The sequence below is a fragment of the Dendropsophus ebraccatus genome, chromosome 13 (assembly GCF_027789765.1).
Source record: "Dendropsophus ebraccatus isolate aDenEbr1 chromosome 13, aDenEbr1.pat, whole genome shotgun sequence".
Taxonomy (NCBI): domain Eukaryota; kingdom Metazoa; phylum Chordata; class Amphibia; order Anura; family Hylidae; genus Dendropsophus; species Dendropsophus ebraccatus.
Window position 1 is genome coordinate 56,910,318 of NC_091466.1, and position 23,332 is coordinate 56,933,649.

General features: G+C 42.2%; 1 protein-coding gene across 2 annotated transcripts in view; it reads right to left on the reverse strand.

Annotated features, from left to right (window-relative positions):
- AKAP6 (A-kinase anchoring protein 6) overlaps positions 1-23,332 on the reverse strand; it is a 165,429-nt gene that overhangs the window by 67,598 nt on the left and 74,499 nt on the right. For both annotated transcript variants that reach the window (XM_069950752.1, XM_069950753.1), the window contains exon 8: positions 823-962. In XM_069950752.1, the coding sequence (XP_069806853.1) occupies positions 823-962 (140 nt within the window). The remainder of the gene's footprint in view (positions 1-822; positions 963-23,332) is intronic.

Below are 23,332 nucleotides of genomic sequence, written 5' to 3' on the forward strand. Positions count from 1 at the left end.
CAATTAATTATTAATAAAATGGGCCTATTGTGACGCTTATAACAGTTTTATTTTTTCACCTATGGGGCTGTATGGGATGTCATTTTTTCCGCCATGAGCTCTAGTTTTTATTTATACCATATTTGTGAAGATCGGACGTTTTGATCACTTTTTATCTATTTTTTTAAATATATATAATGTAACATAAAATCGGTAATCCTGGCGGTAATTCCCTCTTTTCGTCTACGCCGTTAGTCATGATGATTGTTATATTTTAATAGATCAGACAATTATACACACTACGGTATATCAGATGTTTATTTATTTTTATATGTTTTATTTATATAATGGGAAAGGGGAGGTGATTTAAACTTTTATTGTGGGAGGGGCTTTGGGGTATTTTGGGGTACTTTTTTTTTACAAACATTTTAAGTCCCTTTGGAGGACTTTTTGCATACAATTATCACATTATGCACACTGATCATTGCTATGACATAGGCATAGCATTGATCAGTGTGATAGGCGCTCTGCTGATTAAGCCTGCCTGTGGCAGACTTATACAACAGAGCGCCGATCGGACTGCACGGAGGCTGCCCCTGTCACTTACACTTAAACGCCGCGGTCACGTTTAATCGCTGCAGCCTGTCATTAACGGTGAGGGTCGGGGTGCTCCCACCTGCTATGAAACGCGCTCCAGAGTGCCGTATGATTCCGTTTGGACGGACCCGAGCATGCTTGAGTTGTGCTCATCTCTAATATTATAAAGTTTAATTCCTGAAAGAATAACTACATATAGACAAATAATAGGTTATGAAATAAGCAGTTATCCGGTGGTGTCCTCACCTGTCACATCTCAGGACACTTTTCAGCGGGGGTGGATCTGAATGATGGCCGTTCTCAGTATACTCTGTGCTGCTCAGCTGCAGAGACATCTTGGTTACTGCGTCTCTCTGAGCCTGTAAGCAACTGAGAGGTTCATTTACCTGCGGAGAGGAGAAACAAGATTGGTTGCAGGTTCCAAACAAACACAATGTACAGCAAGAATCATATCACAGACACCGCAAACAACAGACAATGCTAGGCCCCCAGCCTGTAGTTGTGATGCAGTAAGTGTTTACTATGACTTATACAGTGTAGCTCTAGTTTAGGATTTATGCCTCTTATTCCATAACTTAACCCTTTGAGGACCAGGCCCAAAATGACCCAGTGGACCGCGCACATTTTGATCTTTGCGCTTTCGTTTTTCCCTCCTCCCCTTCTTAGAGCTCTAGCACTTTCGGTTTTCTATGTACAGGGCCATGTAAGTGCTTGTTTATTACAGGAGTAGTTGTACTTTGTAATGGCGTCTTTCACTCTACCATAACATGTATGATGGAATCCCAAAATTATTATTTATGAAGATATAAATAGGTAAAATCGTAAAAAAGAATGCAATATGGTAACGTTTGGGGGGTTCCTGTGTCTACGTAATGCACTATATGGTAAAAGCGACATGATACGATTATTCTATAGGTCAGCCCAAACCCATTTGCAGGTTTACACAGATTCTCTAAAGTTTTATATATTTTTTTTTTAATGAAATCCTTTTTTTGGCAATTAATTATTAATAAAATGGGCCTATTGTGACGCTTATAACAGTTTTATTTTTTCACCTACGGGGCTGTATGTGGTGTAATTTTTTCTGCCATGATCTCTAGTTTTTATTAATACCATATTTGTGAAGATCGGACGTTTTGATCACTTTTTATAAATTTTTAATGTAACATAAAATCGGTAATCCGCACACTTTTTCTCTTCTTTTTGTGTACGCCGTTCACCGTTCGCAATGACACTAGTTATATTTTAATAGATCGGACAATTACACACTCTATGGTATATTATATGTTTATTTATTTATTTTTATATGTTTTATTTATGTAATGGGAAAGGGGGGTGATTTAAACTTTTATTGGGGGAGGGGTTTTGGGGTAGTGTGTTAGTGATTTTAACTTTTTTTTATACATTTTAAGTCCCTTTGGGGGACTTGTACATACATTACTTTGATTTCATACACTGATCATTGCTATGCCATAGGCATAGCATTGATCAGTGTTATCGGTGATCAGCTTATTGAGCCTGCCGGACCGCGCGGAGGCAGATGAGAGACCTCCAGCGGTCCGTTTTAACGATCAAGACAGTGTGACTGCGGGGGGTCCCGATCGGTAAGTGACATGGGACTCCCCCTGTCACTTACACTTAAACGATGTAACCGCGGCGGTTAAGGAGTTACGATGCACGATCGCTGCAGTGTGTCGTTAACGGTGAGGTGCCGGCTGCTGATTGCAGCCAGCCCCCACCTGCTATGAAGCGTGCTCCAGAGCGGAGCTTCATAGCTCAGGACGTACCGGTCGTCTGGGCACAGACTTCCAGGACGTACTGGTACGTCTTAGGTCGTCTAGGGGTTAAAGGAGAAGTCCAGTGAAAATTTTTATTAAAGTATTGTATTGTCCCCTAAAAAATATACAAATTACCAATATACACTTATTAGAGCTTTTTCCCTGCACTTACTACTGCATCAAGGCTTCACTTCCTGGATAACATGGTGATGTCACTTCCTGGATAAAATGGAGATGTCACTTCCTGGATAACATGGTGGTGTCACTTCCTGGATAAAATGGAGATGTCACTTCCTGGATAACATGGTGGTGTCACTTCCTGGATAAAATGGTGATATCACGACCCGACTCCCAGAGCTGTGCAGGCTGTGGCTGCTGGAGAGGATGATGGGGGGACACTGAGGGACACAGGGCACTGGAGGGACACTGAGCATCCCCCTGCCATCATCCTCTCCAGCAGCAGCCATATTACAGTTCAGCACCACTCACTTCAATAGAACTGAGCTGCTAAACCCACACCAGGGGCATATTTAGAAATAGCTGGGCCCCATAGAAAACTTTTGATTGCCCCCCCCCCCCCCCATTTGCGGCAGCCTGAAAGCCCGCTCGGCCACCAGGTGCTTCAAATGATGATGGCTCAGGGGGCTCAGTGTATTGCAGGAGTGGGCCATCAGGCCCCAGATGTGGCAGGCCCTATAGCAGCTGCTATGACTGCTACAGTGGTAGTTATGCCCCTGACCCACACCCAAACTTCAGACAGGAGATGTCAAACTAGGCTTTAATATGATCTGCACTTCTATACCAATAGCCTGGTTCTCATGTGTACTCAGTTCTATCCCCATTGCATAAACCTATATATCCATCTACTAAACAATGTCAGCCATCGCTCACATCTTTCTGCCAGTGACAAAATAGTCGCGAGTGAAAAGTCAGTTTACAGATTACACATCTCTCTCCGGAATCTGAACTCGCTCTTGTCTATCTGCCTCATCTGAACCTCTATAAAGAGTACTGCTGACTCTGACTTAGAAAAGTGGAGTGGCAGCACTGGAAAAGATAAAAAATCCAAGGTTGCTTTGTCTTGAACACCCCGCTGGTTGGATCCTGAATACTGCATTCTTGTCCTGGGGATTTGAGGATTTCGCTGGGGTTTTTATTTTATTATTATTCAAAGCATTAAAAGTCAACAGCTGGACGGCAGACACGCGCATTCATCTATCCCACTGCGGACAGATGTTTTAAATAAAATGCTATTTACATTTGCTCAGATACTGAGGCCCAATGCATAATACAACCGGCTTGGAACATGCCTTTTGTTATATTAAATTTCTCATCCTCCTGGAGAAGGGAAGTATAAGATTTGCGGTAGATGAAGAGAGGAAATATCTCTTATTTCTGCACATTGAACAACTGGGGGGGGGGGGGGCAAGGCAAAGGAGATTTAATTATGAGGGTCAATAGAGAAGAGGGCAGAACTTTCAATTATTTATCAATTTGAATATCATTATTACACAATGCCTTTGCAGAAGGGATTTCATGTTCTTAGAACAAGAGATGTCAGGATGGGAATCAAGAGCATCGCCCCTTAAATTTTCATAGACCTGTAAATATCATCCATTGAATTGACTTGTTTTCTTAATTTGTCGACTGCCGACTCGGCCGTTCTGTAGTTAAATTTGCTCCGTTGACTAAACGTTCTTAAAAAAAAAATGACAATAGATTAATATAGGCCATTAACGCTGCCAAGTAGTTATCACTTTCCCAGAAATGGCAAATCAATACTGAACAGTAAGGACTTATGTAGACTGGCACAAAGCCTCGACGGCATTGCACCGAGCCTTAACGGTCCATAGGCTATTACACACATAGTATTTTTGTCAGTCTTTTTTTGTTTTTAACCAAAACCAAGAGTAGAACTGACAGGGAAAAATAATAATGGAAAGATTTGCACAGTTTTTGTTTTCTGGTTTTGGTTAAAAAATGACTGACCATAGGATATAGACTATATACTCCTCTTAGGGTATGTTCACACTACGCAATGGCAGGGAATTTCAAGCAGAGTTTGCACTGCGGAATCCGCTTGAAATTCTGCCTGTACCATTGACTCAGTGGGATTGCTCAAGTGCAATCTGTGATCCGCCCAAAGAATTGGGCTTTTATGTTGACAATCTCATGACTGACAAACAATACTTTCATCCAATCCTCCACACCCCGTGATCACTTCTCTTTAGCTGTTTATTTATAGTTTATTCCCATGTCATTCATCCAGTTTCTTCCAGTTCTATGATAAACATTGACTCCAGTTTTCCAGTTATTTGTTTTTCATTTGCTTTGATGTGTAATTTCTATTTTAGTGGAGGACATAATCAATATCTAGTTTTACATCTAGAGTAGATATCCAAAGTTGCTCTCTCATGTCATGTTCCCATACTGGTTTTCCCTTCAAGTCTGTGTTTTACTCCAACTAGCTGTAGAACATGACTGGGCATATATGTCCAGCCAAAAATGTCTCCAAAAGCAAAGGCTACCCATCATAGACAGTTGTTTCAGGGTTATTGTCCCTCACCAGTAAAGAGTAAAGTGCTATCTAGCTGTTGAGAGTCCTATCGTCGTGGAACCAAAGAGAAAGCTACCTTGGTGTGATAGCTCCTTTGCATATCTTTTCTTCCCAGAATTCCCAGAGGGGCATAAATCACTATGTTGCTCTCCTCAAAGAGATTATTTCCCCATTGGTCCCTAGTCTTACATCCTTTATTTTCTTTAATGATTTTTGTTCATAATATTTTTCTTTTTTTTTCATTTGGTGTTAATTGTACTTTGTCCTATTTCAATTACTTTGTACAGTCCTAAGGAATGTATGTACTTTTGTTTATTCTGAAAATACAAAAAAAAAGTAAAATGTAAAACAAAATTGCTACAAAGTTGCAGACTTGTTTACAACAGACGTCTCAGAAGGGAGAGGGGAGGAGGGGAGACAGAGAGAAAAGCTCACACAGCTTTTTCGACCTTCAGCAGAAAACAGCAGCTCAGAACTGGGAGAAGACTGAATAGATAATAACAAGTATTAAATTGTTAGTTTTCCCATAGGCAGCAACACATAAAAAGTTATGTTCGAGTGAAAAATCCCTTTAATTTTAATTGAAAATGCCTTTATTCACGTTGTGAGTAGTGTCAAGGAGGCAGGGCACCTGACCCCCCCAGTGGTCCTCCAGGTCATTAGGATGCCAATGTACGACCGCAAGGTGACGTCACTGGTGCACGCGTCCTGAGAGAGGGCGGGAGCGTGGCGCCACTGCAGCTGGCCATGGCTTTCATATACAATAGATGAGTGTGGTATGTTCGGTGGGCTGCGGCTGCGGCTGCTGGCATCTCGGTGCTGGCAGGCTGCAGGCGGCGGGACATCTGATCAGGTGCCTGGTACATGGGTGCATGCACAATACATATCACCTATGCGGTTAGGCCCGTTGCAGTGGAGGGGCCCACTAGGCTGAGGCTCAGAGTCTAAACCTAGAGGGCCCCTCTGTTGGCCTTGGCCCCTGTGCAGCTGAACTGGCTGCACAAGTAATGTGTCCGCCACTGGCTTCACCTTCTTGACACTGAATTAAAAAAATAAAAATAAAGAGAGAGTTAGTATGTCCAGGGTTATAATCCTGGTTTCCCCAATTCTTTTATATATTGGCTACAATCTTGTAAGGGTATGTTCATATGACGTTTTTGTCCACACGTCGAGCTGCACGTCGGGAATCAGTGAGAAAAGGATGCTGCTGTGCAGCCCGACGTGCAGCCCGCCGTGTGGCCGACGGCCACATTGACTTAAATGAGCAGGGTGGAGTCATTATGTGACAACGTTCTGCTCATTTACCGGATGTACACGCCTTTTATGCAGGACTCAAAAGCATAGTCGACTACGCTTTTGAGTCCTGCTCAAAAGCCGTGTACGTCTGGTAAATGAGCAGAACGTTGTCATATAATGACTCCGTCCTGCTCATTTAAGTCAATGTGGCCGTCGGCCACACGGCGGGCTGCACGGCAGCATCCTTTTCTCACTGATTCCCGACGTGCAGCCCGACGTGTGGACAAAAACGTCATATGAACATACCCTTACCTGTACTACTACTTCTCCAAAGCTTTCCTAATATCCCACAGGAGGAGCTGTCTCTCGTTGATTTGTGGAGATACAGAAGACCCTGATTCCCATCCTAGTGCTGGCTCAATGTAATGTAACTTGTTAGCAGGTAGTAGTTTACTTTGACCACGAACTTGCAGCACAGTGTTCTCCATCGCTTTCTTTTCGATAATGACATTGAGAAACCTTTGCTCAAATATCTGGGCTGGAGTTGGCTCAGGGGCAAAAAGCCAGATTACCTAGCTGTAGTGTTGAAGCCCCTAGCTCTACACCTGATGCTGGCTATAGTGTAATAGCCATCTGGTGGAGCAGTTGCATTGAATTTTCTTTCCAGGCTCTGTCATTGATGCGTCTACTCTTAGGACATTTATATTCATGAGGCTACTTGTTTTATCTTTGGTTTATGGCACCGAGAAGTATCAGCCAAGGCTTCCAATTCTGGATATAGCTCAGTAGTGTAAAAAAACTTCCATACAGTGTATTTGAGGGACAAGGGTTTGAATTCTGCTTTCTCTTTTTCTTTCATTAGGTTGGTTACCAGGTAATCCATTAATTCTGATGTTGAACTTGTGACCTGTTCTCCTTCTTCTTAATGTTGACGTTGAGAAACCTTCCCTCACATCTCAGAGGAGCCCCCAACTGGGATGATAAAAAACCTGGTTTGTATGTAGGAGACTGAGGCCCAAACCTGCTTTTGCCATTTTTTTTATGTTAGCTGTAAGGTATTCCATTTATTTTAGCAATGAACTTGTCAACTTCTCCTCCATCTCGATAATGACATTGACAAACCTTCAATTATATGGCTAATCAGGAGCTGGCTCTGTGGGTAAATAGCCAGAAGATCTAACACAGTGGAGTCCCTGGTTCAAATCTGTCTCCATGGAATAGTAGTTCAATGTCTGTATTGGTTTGCCTTGCCATGTACCATATTTGGGGGATTTGTTGGTCAAGAAGGTTACCTCTTCCTCCGCAGGCTATCTTTTAGTTGGCTGGTACTGTGGAGTTGACTTACAAAACTTTCTAGGCATCATATGGCACTCCTTGGTTCAAAACCCCTTTTTCTACCTCTGGATATATTGTATCATTTTGGTTTACAACATTGTTAAAAGGGACCAACATAATAGCTCTTAGGTTGACCTGACAATGGTGAGCTTTGCGTAGCCCTGTGATCGCTAGTGGAGCTATCTATCCAATTTGACATATACTTTAGCTTTTTGCTTATTTTATACAATTATGATTTGTATATGATTATCCCAGTGTGGTAGGCAGGAGGTGGCTGTGGCTTGGAACCTTAGTTATGAGGCCTCCTTTACATCAGGTCTGTGGGTTCTAATTACAGACTTTCCCTTTTTTTTGTTCTGTTCCTGGGTTGAGCCTAAAAATCAGCTCTTCAGGGCAGTTGCCTTACATGACTGTTGGTTTACCATGTGTTCTAGTAGGAGCTGGCTCATGGGGCAGAGGACTTCTAGGTTGGGCAGGAAGATGTTGGAGTCCCTGATTCAAACCCCTGTGCTGGCTCCATGGAATAGATGTAGCTCAATACGCCTGTTGGCTTGGGACTCCATATAGTATACCTGCGGTCCTGTATATTGCCATCATTTGCATTGAGCTCTCCATCTAGTTTTGGCACAGAATTTTATTATCACCTTCTCACAACTATTTGTGATATAGTATAAATTGATCACAGTAGGTAAAACAAGGTAAAAAAAAAAAACCCATAACAAACATTACATGCTTACCTCTCGGATCTCCGCCGGTGTCCTGATGCAATGTTGCCACTGTCTGCCGCTCATCCCCCCTTTCCTGTGACAGTCTGCTCAGCCAGTCACTGACTGAGATGGGACAGCAGCATGGCGTGGACCCATGAAGCTTTGTTAGCATGCTATGGTGTCCTAGGTTTAAATCCTTTCTCCTACTACTTTATTGTATTGTTTTCTTTTAAAACCAGGCTAAAATAAATTGCCCAGGGTACTACACCTGAGGTGGTTGTGGCTTGGAGGCTTAGTTACTTGGCCTCTCAGACATCAGGGCAATGGGTTCTAATCCCAGTCTTCTTTTCTTTGGTTGAGCTTAAAATCAGCTCCTCATGGTAGTTGCCTCGCATGGCTGTCGGCGTGGGTTGCCTAATGCTTCATAATTGACTAATGGAGGAAGGACAATTAAAGATATATTAGCAAAGTCTGTAGGAACATGAAACATCAAGGGTTGGAGATCGTTGAAGACAATTGATGTAATGTTTTTATCTTTTTTTCCCTGAATGTCCCCCCCCCCCCCTTTGATGCTTCTATTCCTAGGATTTTTATACTGCACTGTTGTGTAGGCCTTCCTGTATCTTTAATTAATGATGAGTCTAAGAAGTATCGCTCAAAATTTCTGGAGCTTGCTGTGGTGCAGTGCTATGAGCAGCTCACATATGCTGTATGTGGAAGACCAGGGTTCAAATCCTCCTTCCCTATTCTTTTTCCTTTACATTACCTGCAAGCCATTTATTTTGACCATGAACCTGTTCTCCTCCTTCTTCATAATGACTTTGACAAACTTTCATTTACTCAGAGCAGGAGCTGGCTCAGGTGGTAGAGAGCCATATGGCTGAGCAACTATCCAAAGTGGCTGTGGCTTAAAGGCTTAGCTGTAGACCCTATCATCCCTGTCCTTATCGCTAGGTCTGTGGGTTCTAATCCCAGCCTTTGGTCTTTCTGAAATTGCTCCCACTAATTATCTTAATATTTCTTACAGTGTTGACTACTAAGCCATGGCTGGGGATAAGATGTATAAGACTCATTATTAATGTCCCAGGTTTCACTTAGTACCGGCTCCTCAGAGTAATTAAGGAAGGACAATTGGTCTAGAAGATGTTTCTGCAAAGTCTGTAGGAGCCTGAGGGCTGAGTTGGAGATCCTTGAAGACATCTGATGGACCTTAGTATTATCTTTATTTTTTATTTCTCTCAGTTTTCCTCACCATGGATGGGTCTATCCTTTGGATGGTCAGATCATTGTTCTAGAGACCATTTTTTGTGTTTTTGATTGAGAAGTATCACCATTATTTCCAGTTGTGGCTGTGGCGCAGTGCAATGAACAGCTAGCATACATGGTATGTGTGTAGGAGACCAGGGTTCTAATCCTACCTTTACCATCTAGTTTTTCCATGTCGGCTACAAGGAAATCCATTTTATCCATTTTTTTCGGCCCGGGAGCCTTGGACCTGTTCACCTCCATCTCGATAATGACATTGACAAACCTTCCCTTATATCTCAGAGCAGGAGCTGGCTCAGGGGGTAAAGGCTGGAGGCTGAGCAGCAGTAGTGCTGGAGTCCTTGGTTCAATCCCCTCTGCTGGCTACGTGGAATAGTAGCTCAATGTCCCTGTTGGGTCGGGACTCCATATACTGTACATACATATAGTACAGCTGTCTGGTGAGGCAGCTGGTTATAGAAAAATGTGGCATTTTTTTCGCCTATTTGAATTCTCAGCTGTATGGGATTTCTACAGCCGAGATCCAAGTGATAAAGTGATAAAGTGATCTTATGGGATTTGAACCTGGGTCTACAGCATGAGAGGCAGAGCAGATACCCCCTGAGCTATCACGCTGCCCATTAATAGACTATACACTTTAGTAATCATGACATCTAGATTCTACAAGGCTGCTTCTCATGGACCACAAGTCCCAGACCTGAGAAGGACTATGATATTGGAGAAGATAAAAAGATGAATCTGGTGTTTGGCCCTTGCATCAGAATGAAAGATTCCTGATCTAACCAAGCTAGCCATGGGTCTACTGGATGCTCTAGTTCACTTTTTTACATACTGCATATAGGTCACACATTTTGACGCCTCTAAAGCAAAAGGATGACAGAAAAAGCCCTCATTCAGTATGTTAATTAATAATTATGGATGGCTGTATATATATATATTTTTTTTTTAATGTATCTAGCAGAATTAGCTTGTTTTTCCTCACCACAGTCGCCTCTTCTATTTTTTGCACTGGGGGCATGGTTTATGATCAAGCCTATATGTAATTTATCATATGCAGGTGATTTACCCCCCATTTAAATTTTATCACACAACCCCCCATTTTTTGTTGCTACTGTAGCTCCAATTTGTTTCTCTCTTTATACATTAATATTTCAAATCTCATGACATTAATATTTCATGACTTTACCAATATTTTTCCAGCCTGTCAATGAAAGAACATTAGGAGAAAACCCTTTTTCTGCTGATATTTAAAGGAATTATCCAGGACTAGAAAAAAAAAACATCCGTCATTAACTGTGATGCACAGCTGTTTGATGAGTTTAATGTGTTGTCCCTGGTTCTGAACACAAAGCATCAAAGGTAACGTCCCCTGGTGTTGATGCAATATTCTGTATCGATAATTTTTATCGATAAATCTGGTTGTGGCAATTGAGTTGTGAGACAATTCTGGTATTTTCTGATATGCTGCATAACCACCTTTCTATTGGAGAAACTTGCCCTTCATCCAATATGGCAGCTTTCAAGATGAGGCCTTGTCTTGTCCCAGACCCATTACTTGCCTTGGCTGTATCCATGTTTTCTGGGGCTTTCTAGGGCTGCCTCCAACTTCTTCAGCCACCAAGATTGTAGATAATAGACTACAGAACAGCACACAATGTCAGTCAGCTGCTTCTAAGGCCAGCAGGATATTGTCATGCATTAAAACAGGCATGGACTCTCGGGACAGGGATATAATATTACCGCTTTATAAAGCTTTGGTGCGGCCCCATCTGGAGTATGCCGTCCAGTTTTGGAACCCGATTCATAAAAAGGACGTTCTAGAGCTGGAGAGGGTACAAAGACGGGCAACTAAACTAATAAGGGGAATGGAGCATCTTAGTTATGAGGAGAGATTAAAAGAATTACATTTGTTTAGTCTGGAGAAGAGACGTTAAAGGGGAGATATGATTAACTTATTTAAATATATAAATGGCCCCTACAAGAAATATGGGGAAAAGATGTTCCAGGTAAAACCCACTTAAAGGACAAGAGGGCACTGCCTCCGCCTGGAGAAAAAAAGGTTCAATCTCCGGAGGCGACAAGCCTTCTTTACCATGAGAACTGTGAATCTGTGGAACAGTCTACCTCAGGATCTGGTCACAGCAATAACAGTAGAGGGCTTCAAAACCGGCTTAGACAAGTTCTTAGACCAAAATAATATAAATGCATATGTATAGAACTTATCACCCCTCCCCCTTCCTTGTATCCATCCCCTCCTTGGTTGAACTTGATGGACTTGATGTGTCTTTTTTTCAACCGTATTAACTACTATTAACTATTCAAATGACAAACGATCAGACTCAAGCATGCTCTACCTATGAGTTTTTCTTTGGTCTACCTGTAAGTTCAGGTGAGTAGTAAAAGTCTTATGGGCCATGGTTCAAAATTTCAGCTTGGGTCTCATCATGGGCAGCTTTCTGCTTAGCAACTAGTGACACTGAGGGATTAATGTAATGGTTCCTGGTAGAGATGAGCAAATCGTTATATCTGAAATCCACTTATCAGCCGGATGCCTTTTAACTGATGGCTGCTTCAGGCCGCTCCTCGTTGGGTGCTAGGAAAAGCTGGATCCAGTCCTGGGAAACTGGGTGAAGTTTCCCAGGAATGGATCCAGCTTTTCCCGTCACCCAGGGAGGAGCGGCTTGGAGCGGCATTAATTAAGAAGGCAGCAGGCCGATGAGCAGATTTCAGAGATAACGAAACGCTTTGCTTTGTTACTACTGTAAATTCCCTAATCTCTAGGATACTTATCCTGCAGGGAAGGGGAGAGATAGGGCTCCGGTCACAAGTACAACCACTGTGACCACTATAGCTGGGCAGCTGCCTATGTTTTCCCCTAGCTAGGCCACTTCATACAGCTGACTGGGAACAACCAACATCTTCTGTCACACTCTTTGTTAGATTTTTATCTTAAAAGAGTCATGTAATCTTTCCCCTTGTTTATTTTGACAACTCTTTTCAGTCAATGCCTCAAAGAACTGAGACGTCATTAAAGTCCTTACTGGCATCAATCCATAATTCTTTCTCTACTGGAAAAACATATGTCATCAATAGAATAAAGTCTTTCACATTTGAGATATGTGTAATTGCTATTACGTAAAGAGCCTCCATCCTACAAATGCGGTGATACCAAGGAAAAAGGATAGGCAAGGATAACATTAACTATATTTCTGTGTAGTGAGGATGAATTTTAAGTTCCCTTAAAGTGGGTATCCAAACTTTAAAAAAACATGGGCGCTTTCTTTCAGAAACAGCACCTTTGGGTGTGGGTTTTATAACTTCATTCCATTGAAGTAAATGGAGCTGAATTGTAATATCACACACAACCTGAGGGCAGGAGAGGTTCTGTTTTTGCAAGAAAGTAACATTTTGATATCCCCTTTAAGAGTACAATTGATCAGAATTCCCTTAGGGCGTGTTATTTTATCTTTTTCTGGATCTACGTTGAACTCGATAGACTAGGGTCTTTTTTTTTTTAACCAGACACTAATGAAGCAAACGGCCTTGGTCTGTGTAATCCTGCAGCCAGTGCACTAGAGTAAAATATAATATTAAGTGATGTGACTGACAAAGTATGGTGGTTAATGGGATTTATTTCTAAAATGTGTTTATGCTAAGCTTCTCTTGCCCTAGTTGTTGTCGGAACAGTCCTATTTTAAGAAGGTAATCATCTCTTAAAAATGTATCCTCAGATGCTTCACGACTATCCAATAGCATCGCAACGTGTACCCCAACACAGTGCTTACATAGCACCACTGAACACTGTCCAAATAATACTAGAGCGCTGCAGTATTGTGTTAATGCCAGAATTCAGGGCTAATGTCCATAAAAAAAAACTGGCTTAGGGGGCATTTACAAGTTCTGTGCACAGTCCGTAAATACAGACAATGCGCTACTAAACAGAGTTCGGAGTTCAGAGCTCCTGGCATCATCATTTATTCAAAACTGTGTAAGTCTTTGCGCTTCTGTACTGGCACAGCAAGTCAGTACAGAAGCGCAAAAATGTAAACAGTTTGGAAACTTCTGGCATCATTATAAATGATAATGCTGAGAGTTCCAAATTCTGGTCTGTAGTACATTGTCCACGCACCCACCATAATTACAGAACGTTTGAAGGCCCCCTTTGGCTTTCCTCAAAGAGAAATTTTGCATCGCTTTTTTTTAGGCTCAAAAATGCCACAAAAACACTCCCCAAAAGACATGCCATAAAGACATGTAAAAAGTTTTGATTGGTTCAGATCTGAGTGTTCAGACCCATATGATGGTAAGAACAAGCCGGGAAAAGACTGCGCTAAACGTGGACTAATATAAGTCTATGAAATCTTGCTGTTCTTATTCTGATCAATAAGCCTAACAATAATCTAACAAATTCTGTTCTGTACAGATCATTTCCAAGCATTGCCCTTTTTATGATCATACACAGGAGTACAGTGAATGATGACACCAGTATATAGATAAGATGAGATCAGGCCATTTACAATAGGCAATAGTCAGAGCTGAGACTTCCCATCCCTACACAATGACTTCTACACAGGTCACAGAGCATACCTAGAAAATGCTCCCATAGAAGTCAGTAGGGTCAGCTCCAGTCTATTTTTTTTCTATGTCCATGATGGCAGTATTCTCTTCTTATCATTACAGATAGGCTTACATTGAAAGGTGACACCACTATGCAGATAATATAGGATCAGGCCATTCACCATAGGTAATAGTCAGTGATGAGCCTCCCTCTTCCATACACAGGTCAAAGGGCATGACTAGAAAATGTTCCCATAAAAAAATCTGTACGGTCAGCTCCAGTCTAATGTTTCCTGTGTCCTGCCGTAAAGCATATCTCTAAATGCTGTGCAGGAAGTTCATGCAATTTAGCTGCCCCTATAATAATATAATAAAAATTGAATAAAAAAATTATAATGAGGAAATAATATCCTAGATAACAGTGCAAATATTTTCACCCCTTAATAACAGATATACCAAAAATACATCCAAAAATAATATCTTTTTATTATTACAAAGATCACTTTTTGATCGCCCCCACTGGGTCCTAAATTGACGAGTTCCCTGAAATCAACATTGTTTTTACATGAAATGGGCTGCCTTCGCTTTAAATGATCCTGCCAATCGCAACGGGTTTTAGAGGTTAACGTGGTTTATATACTATTTATATGCAAAGAAAAATTAAGATGAAAGAAAAGAAATTAGGTTTTAATTGAGATATTTTGAAAAATGAAGGCAGCGATTTAGGCAGGTGCAATGCAGGATCCCATTAATATAGGTAATTAACATTAGCCTCTGCTTTAATTAACATGCACACTTTAATTAGCAAAGCATTAGACAACATTAGAAAAAATGGATTTTCACACTGCCAAAGATCATTGGGAAAAATCAGAACATTGTCTATTTGGGCCGTATAAATTGCACATAAATACATTATAATTATATAGAAGTATGACCATAAAATATTAACTATGTTAGGAACTAGAAACATAAAAGTAAATTTGGATCATCATTTCAAGCCAATTACTGATAAAGTTGGCCATACCCATAAGATCTTTCCCAATCCCCCCATATAATGCATAGTATTCTTGACCAAGCTAGTTCAAGGGATGAAAGCTACTACAAGACTCCTGTATTAAAAGGATCAACAAGTGGAAATCCAACATGTCTCATGCTTTTCTCCCACAGCTTCTGCTCTTAGGAGATCACTAGTCACACTAAATGGTCCATTGGTCCGTTAATTGGCAGGTCCATCACTTATATAATGTGTATGGCCAGCTTGGAATACATAATAGAACCTGTAAGTACATAGTTGCATAATAAACAAAATGCATGCCTATCAACTTCTACCAAGGAAGTGGAGACGATGTGGATGAAGGGTAGGGGAGCATAAAGGGGTGTGCTATAAAACTTAAAGGCTTTTACATTGTTAATTTGTTTCCTCAATGCAAAATGAAGCAACTTCCTAAGTAGTCTTTATTAAAAATTTCCTACCATTTAGCCGCCATTCAGGGAATAAGAAAAACATTAGATAAGGAGAGGTGTGGCTGATAACCGATGATTATTTTGTCAGGTCAAAACAACCCGAGCAGCCAATGAATGAGCGTTTGCTTGTACATCAGCTGATCACTGGCACTATTACTTGTTTGACCAATAATCATCTTGTGTAAGAGAGAGACAAGGGAGAGAGAAACCTCGGAGGAAAGCTCAAACAGGCTGGTGAAAAAGAGGAGAGGACACAAAAGGCAGTGGATAATAATATAGACTGTCCACAAGCATAGGCAAAAATCAGAGCTTATACAGCACATTATAGAGGCCGTACAAGCAAAAGTAAGCAAAATCTTAATTAGGGCTTATTAAGGATTATTTATTTTTTTGCACCACAATAAGTACAAAGGGGAAAATGGATTTTAAATGTGTCCATAACCTTTAACACACAAAACAGGTTGAAACTATAAGGGTGAAAGGCAGCAGTCACACCCAAGTCCTGAAGGCTAAAGGTTTAGGAAATTAAATTAATGTTAGTGAAACCATACAATAATTCTTTATGTAATATTAAGGGCCCGTTCACACTACGGATTCGGCATGGAGATTCCGCAGAGAACCTCTATCCACGGACCCCGGACTCTTTGAGGGCTCGCGTGCCTACACTCTCCACTTAAAGAATCGACATGTCAATTCTTTGAGCCGAGAGGCACAGAAAGCGGAGGCGCGCGAGCCCTCCCAATCAAAGACATAGCAAAGACAGCAGCACCATTCCCGGCAGAATCTATGCACCGAATCCGTAGTGCGAACGGGCCCTAAGGCTACGTTCCAACTACGGGATCATGGAGGCAAAAGGTATCTGTCTTGTAACATTGATGACCACAAATAATGATTAGGACCATTAGCTGCCTTTGCCCACTATCATCCCGTAGTGGGAACAGAGCCTTAACTAGGAATGTTGGTTTTAGCTGACCGATACCAGACCATTATCAAGAGTCAGCCGTGTTTGAAGCCTTTGGCCAATAGTTTGACCATACATCTCTCATTCACTCACGCTCATCTCTCATGCAAAAACACAGTGTGAACCCAGCCTAACACATAAAAAGGAGAACGGATCCATTTCGATGCCTTTTTTTTTTTTTTTTTTAATAATGGAAGTCAATGGAAAACAGATTCTGATGGATGGCATTAAACAGCATCCGTTTATACCATTATATTTATTTATTTTTTAACATAAAAAAGATAAAACAGAAAGCAAAAATGCAGTATGCACCTAGTCTAAGGGAATCCATGGGCTCACATGACCACATATAAAAATTTCTTCTTTTTTTTTAAACCCTTTAAAGACGTTATCCGGGCTTTAAAAAAAAAGGCAGCTTTCCACCACTACTTTTGTCTCCAGATTGGATGTTGTTTTACAACTCAGTTCCATCGATGTGAATGGAGATGAATTGTAATACCACACACATCCTGAGGCCAGGGGTGGCGCTGTATTTGCATGAAAGTAACAGTATTTTATTTCATTTTTTAAAAATCCTGGATAACCCTTTTAAAGATGTTCCTTTGGGGCCAGAAGCTTCATGCTTTGGCTCTACTCACAGATATGTATACGCAAAATAGTGCATAAATTTTTTGCTTCAGTTTCTCAAATTTTAACCCCTTAATGACAAAGGGTATACATGTACGCCCTGGCATCGTTAAACTGCGATCCCGGGTGCTATTTGGGGTGCCGCTTGTAGCCCGGGACCGCAGGTATTAGCGGGCACGGTCCGATCGCCGTGCCTGCTAATACAGTAATCAGATGCAGCTGTCAAACATGACAGCTGCATCCGATTACCGGATTCAGCTTATACCTGGTGTCTAGTGGCGGAGATCGCTCCCCCGGAACGTTATCCCGGAGGAGCGAGCTCCTTGTCTGAAGCCAGCCGGGGACCGCTCCAAGATGGCGCCGTCCCCGGCTCGGCACTCGTTTACTTCCGGCTGCAGCAGCCGGAAGTAAACGAGTGCCTATCTCATGGATCTCTGCAGCATATATATGCTGCAGAGATCTCTATGAGAGATCAGAGCACTTATACTAGAAGTCCCCTAGGGGGGCTTCTAGTATATGTTTAAAAGTAAAAAAAAAAGTGTTGTTGTCAATAAAAAGCCCCCTCCCCTAATAAAAGTCAGAATCACCCCCCTTTTCCCAGGTTATAAATAAAAGTAAGTAAATAAACAAACATGTTTGCTATCGCCGCGTGCGTAATCGCCCGAACTATTAATTAATCACATTCCTGATCTCGCACGGTAAACAGCGTCAGTGCAAAAAAAAGTGCAAAATTGCACGTTTTTGGTCACATCAAATCGAGAAAAATTGTAATAAAAAGCGATCAAAAAGTCGTATATGCGCAATCAAGGTACCGATAGAAAGTAAACATCATGGCACAAAAATGACACCTCACACAGCCCCATAGACCAAAGGATAAAAGTGCTATAAGCCTGGGAATGGAGCGATTTTAAGTGACATATATTTGTTGACAATGGTTTGAATTTTTTACAGGCCATCAGATACAATATAAGTTATACATGTTACATATCGTTGTAATCGTAACGACTTGAGGAACATGCATAACAAGTCAGTTTTACCCCCCAGGCGAATGGCGTAAAAACACATTTCCCCCAAATAAACAAAATGCGTTTGTTTTTTTTTTCAATTTTACCACACATTTATTTTTTTTCTGATTTCGCAGTGTACTTTATGCAAAAATTCAGCCTGTCATTGCAAAGTACAATTAGTGACGCAAAAAATAAGGGCTCATGTGGATTTCTAGGTGGAAAAATGCAAGTGCTATGGCCTTTTAAGCACAAGGAGGAAAAAACTAAAACGCAAAAATCGAAATTGGCCCCGTCTTTAAGGGGTTAAGGGTTATAGAAGATTGGTAGTCTGCACATCTTCCTTAGAGGAAGTTATAAAATGTATATAAAATGTAATAGAAAGATACAGAAATAGTACAGAAGCTCCCAGATTTGGTTCTCCTTATCTTACAGAGTGGTCAGTGAAGTCTTTTCACCTTGGCTACAAACCCCCTCTGGCAACCAAGGGGTTACTTTTCCCCTTCCACCCTCACCAGTCATCACACGTGGTAAAATGACCTTGTATTTCATTAACTGATAATGAAATGGATTTATTCCGCTAACGGTTTTAATTAAAATGCTGGAAGTATTGACTCTGTCTTCTCATCCTGATTCCCCAAGATGAATAATAAAAAAAGGGAAAATAGAGTGCTGAATATGGGAGACTTCCAGACAAGAGGAGGTGGGGAGGTGTTAAGAACATGATACCATCTAACCATTTATATCCCATCCCTATACCCTCGTCATTTCTCACCGCAAATCGGTTTGCTAAGGTTTTTGATGTCTAATTGTTTTATTTTTTTAAATTTAAATCAATTTCTGCTTACCTGAGTGTTTAATTAAAAAATGTTATTTTTAAGTGTAATTAAACTGACTATTTCTGGAAGAGAAATTCACTGCTCGCTGTCGGAAAATAGGACAATATTTTAGTTGGTTGGCATCACGGCTGCTGATTATTGTTAAATTTTAGAGACGTGCCGGCAATACTCTAGTCTGCTATTCATAGGAGGGTAAAGAATACAGTGTAACCTAGTGAAAGTCATAAGGTTTCTAGGCTTTACAGTTAAAGGGGTTCTCTGACCTCAGTTATCCCAGCAATCTCCAGATCGTCCCTCGGCTCTTTTGTTTTAAAATAGAGCTGCAGGTCATGTGCTGTGATGTATTCAAAACAAAGGACCCGGGGGCCTATCTGGAGATTGCCAAGGGTGAGAGCGATCGCTTATTTGGATTATGTACAATCTTGAGTCTTATACTGTAATGAAGAGTCAAAGATGAGTTGTGGTTCAGCATTTGTGCCACACTCTATCACATCTCCCCACTGCTTCCTCCTCCCTCTCCTTCATGAATAATCAATGCTGCCCGGCCTCCTGCTCGGCTCAGCTTTCAGTCAGTATCTGCCAACAGAGGACTGATAAGCAATCAGATATAGTTGAACCTCCTGGCCTGTGTTGGAGCTGTGGTCTAGAGGTAAGTCATCTGTCTAGAGCAGGGGTGGGGAACCTCCGGCCCTCGGGCCGCATCCGGCCCCTGAGACCTCCCGATGTGGCCCGCCACCCGCAGCTCCCCTGTGATGCGCGCCGCTCTGGAGGAGGAAGGAGCCGGCATAGACAGCATCCTCCGGTGTCTGTGACAGCCGCCGGACACAGGAGGATGCTGTCTATGCCGGCTTCTTCCCCAGCAGAGCGGCGCGTGTCTTCAGTCTCTGTGCCGGAGAAGACCGGCACAGAGGACCTGGGACAGAAGAGGACATGGGCAGCGTGGGAGCGGAGGTAAGGTGAGTGGGATGTTTATTTTTTTTATTTGGGGGTTAACTAGGCCACCAGGGACATGCCTGATGGGGGTTAACTAGGCCACCAGGGACATGCCTGATGGGGGTTAACTAGGCCACCAGGGACATGCCTGATGGGGGTTAACTAGGCCACCAGGGACATGCCTGATGGGAGTTAACTAGGCCACCAGGGACATGCCTGATGGGGGTTAACTAGGCCACCAGGGACATGCCTGATGGGGGTTAACTAGGCCACCAGGGACATGCCTGATGGGGGTTAACTAGGCCACCAGGGACATGCCTGATGGGGGTTAACTAGGCCACCAGAGATATGCCTGATGGAGGATTAAATAGGCCACCAGGGACATGCCTGACGGGGGTTAACTAGGCCACCAGGGACATGCCTGATGGGGGTTAACTAGGCCACAAGGGACATGCCTGATGGGGGTTAACTAGGCCACCAGGGACATGCCTGATGGGGGTTAACTAGGCCACCTGGGACATGACTGATGGGGGTTAACTAGGCCACCAGGGACATGCCTGATGGGGGTTAACTAGGCTACCAGGGAGATGACTGATGGGGGTTAACTAGGCCTACCAGAGGCATCACGGGGGGGGTTGACTAGGCTACCAGGGACATGACTTGGGGGTTAACTAGACTACAAGGGGCATCACTGGGAGGGTTAACTACAATAGCAGGGGCATCACTGGGGGTTAACTACAATAGCAGGGGCACTAGGGGAACAATACTTTGCCTTGCCCCGGGTGCTGCAAACCCACGCTACTAACTGCCGCACACGGTAAGCGGCCCTCGAATGATTTTATTAATGCCCGACCGGCCCTCGACATGGAAAAGGTTCCCCACCCCTGGTCTAGAGACTAGCACCAGTTTGGTTTTTTAGGGACAGTGTAAATTAAATAAAGTTGTTTTTTTTTTTCTCATCATTGTATAATTTTAAATAGTACAAAGAATTCCCAATCAGTTTCGAATTAGTTTTTAAATTCATTTAATTAATACAATGATGAGGAAAAAATAAAAAATAAATATATAGTTGTTTTTTATTTTTCTCATGATTGTATTAAAGAAACTAAACTAATTAGGACTAATTGGGAATTCTTTGCACTTTTAGAAATTATATAATAATGAGAAAGAAAAAGAATAAATAAATAAATAAATAAATAAATAAATACATATATTATATTTCCATCAGGGGAATCGAACCAAAGAAAAAAATGTTACTGGTCTCCAGACAGGTGATTTACCCCACAGCTCCAACACAGGCCAGGAGGTTCAATTATATCTGATTGCAGATCAGTCCTCTATTGGCAGATACTGACTGACAGCTGATTGAGCAGGAGGCCAGGCAGAATTGAGTATTCATAAAGGCGACGGAGGAGGGGGGAGTGGTGAGGTGTTCCAGAATGTGGCACAAATACTGAGGCACCACGCCTCACTGACTCTTCATTACATTTGTCCACTCCACAGACAAATTACCAAAAAGGTACCATGCTCACTAGCACAGATGGTAAACATATACATATATGCAAAAGAGTATCCCTGAAACTGGGCGACTGAGCATCGACCAATCAGTGCTAGACTTGTTATGCTTCGCCCCCACCTGCTCAACACAAGCTGTTGGAAGGTATAAAGTATGGGGGCTACCTTCAGAGAGGGGGATGTATACAGTATGGAGGAACAACTACAGAGGGAGAGGTAGGTATACAGTATGGAAACTACCTGCAGGGGGGGATGTACTGTATATAGTATGGGGGCCTTACTACAGAGGGGAGAGAGGTATACAGTATGGGGACACAACTACAGAGGGGAGAGGAAGGTATACAGTATAAGGACTACCTGCAGAGGGAGGTGTATACAGGATAGGGAAACAACTACAGAAGGGGAGGGATGTATAAAGTCTGGGAACTACCTGCAGAAGGGGAAATGTATACAGTATGGGGGAACAACTACAGAGGGGGAGGGAGGTATACAGTAAGGGAACTACCTGCTGAGGGGGATGTATACACTAAGGGGGAACAACTACAGAGGGTGAGAAAACTATACAGTATGGGGACTATGGGGAGGTATAAAGTATGGGGACTACCTGCAGAGGGGGAATGTATACAGTATGGAGGAACAACTACAGAGGGGGAAGGAGGTGTACAGTAAGGAAACTACCTGCTGAGGGGCAATGTATACACTAAGGGGAAACAACTGCAGAGGGAGAGGTATAAAGTATAGGGACTACCAGCCAAGGGGGGATGTATATGGTTTGGCCTTAACAACTACAGAGGGTGGAGCAAGGTATACAGAATGGGGGACCTTACTGCAGCTAGATGATGTATATAGTATGGGAGAAGAACTACAGAGGGGGTGTAAGGTATACAGTATAAGGACTACCTGCAGAGGGGGATGTATACAGTATGGGGGAACAACTACAAAGGGGGAGGGAGGTATACAATATAGAGGCCTAACTGCAGGGGAATTTATAGTATATGGCGGCTAACTACAGTATAGGCGATACAGTGATTCTCCGAAAATAGGACCTACGCTGAAAATAAGCCTTAGCCGTATTTTTAAAATATAAGACCTGTCTTATTTTCAGAGAAACACGGTAGTACAATACGGTAGCGCAAAATACGTAACACATTTAAAAAAAAAAAAAAAAATTGCATTAAAGCTCAGAGCCTAAAGACTGCGCTAAGGTCCTGTATACCGACACCTGCCCGTATCCTTGTGTACCCTCAATTCTCAACCTTACATCCGTAGATCAGTCTGGGAATGGTGGAAAGGCAATCGCTCTACTGCATTATGATTCTGAGGACAAAATAATCAGCATTCAAAATATTTTACAGCTCTGAGGGGGATCATTTAGGAGGGGACGAAGAGGAGGAGGGTTGAGGGGGAAACACCACACACAGTCAACAACAACACGAACATATGCTGAAGGTAATAAGAAACAAGGTTTTATGGGTGCCAGGAGAGAGGAGAGCCGAGTATGTTTGTACAACTTTAATGACGCGGTATTGTTCGTTGGGCGTATAGTTGAAATATATTATATGTCTAAGGAGGAAAAATGGTGTCCTCTAAGGGTTCATGGAAGGAAATAGTAAAAACTTTAACCCTTCCACTTGCGTGCAGGTCTGCATTGCACCACTCGTGTTAAAAAAAAAAAAAAAACCTGCAAGTGAAAGCCGCCAATGTCCGCCTCCGCCCACTTTCTCTTAATTAGTCAAACCGCTCATTAGGCGCAGTCATGTGATCAAAATGTGTCAGAGAACGGAATCATTATTATGATTTATTAAAGTAACAAATATTTTATGGCCCAGGTGCGTGACACCCATGGGACGCGGCACTTTCTACGTGCCATTATAGATGTACAGAGATCATGCATAGGACGGGCGGCATTAACTCTTTGCAGTCTTAGGCTGGGTTCACACACAGTATATTTCAGGCAGTATTTGGTCCTCATGTCAT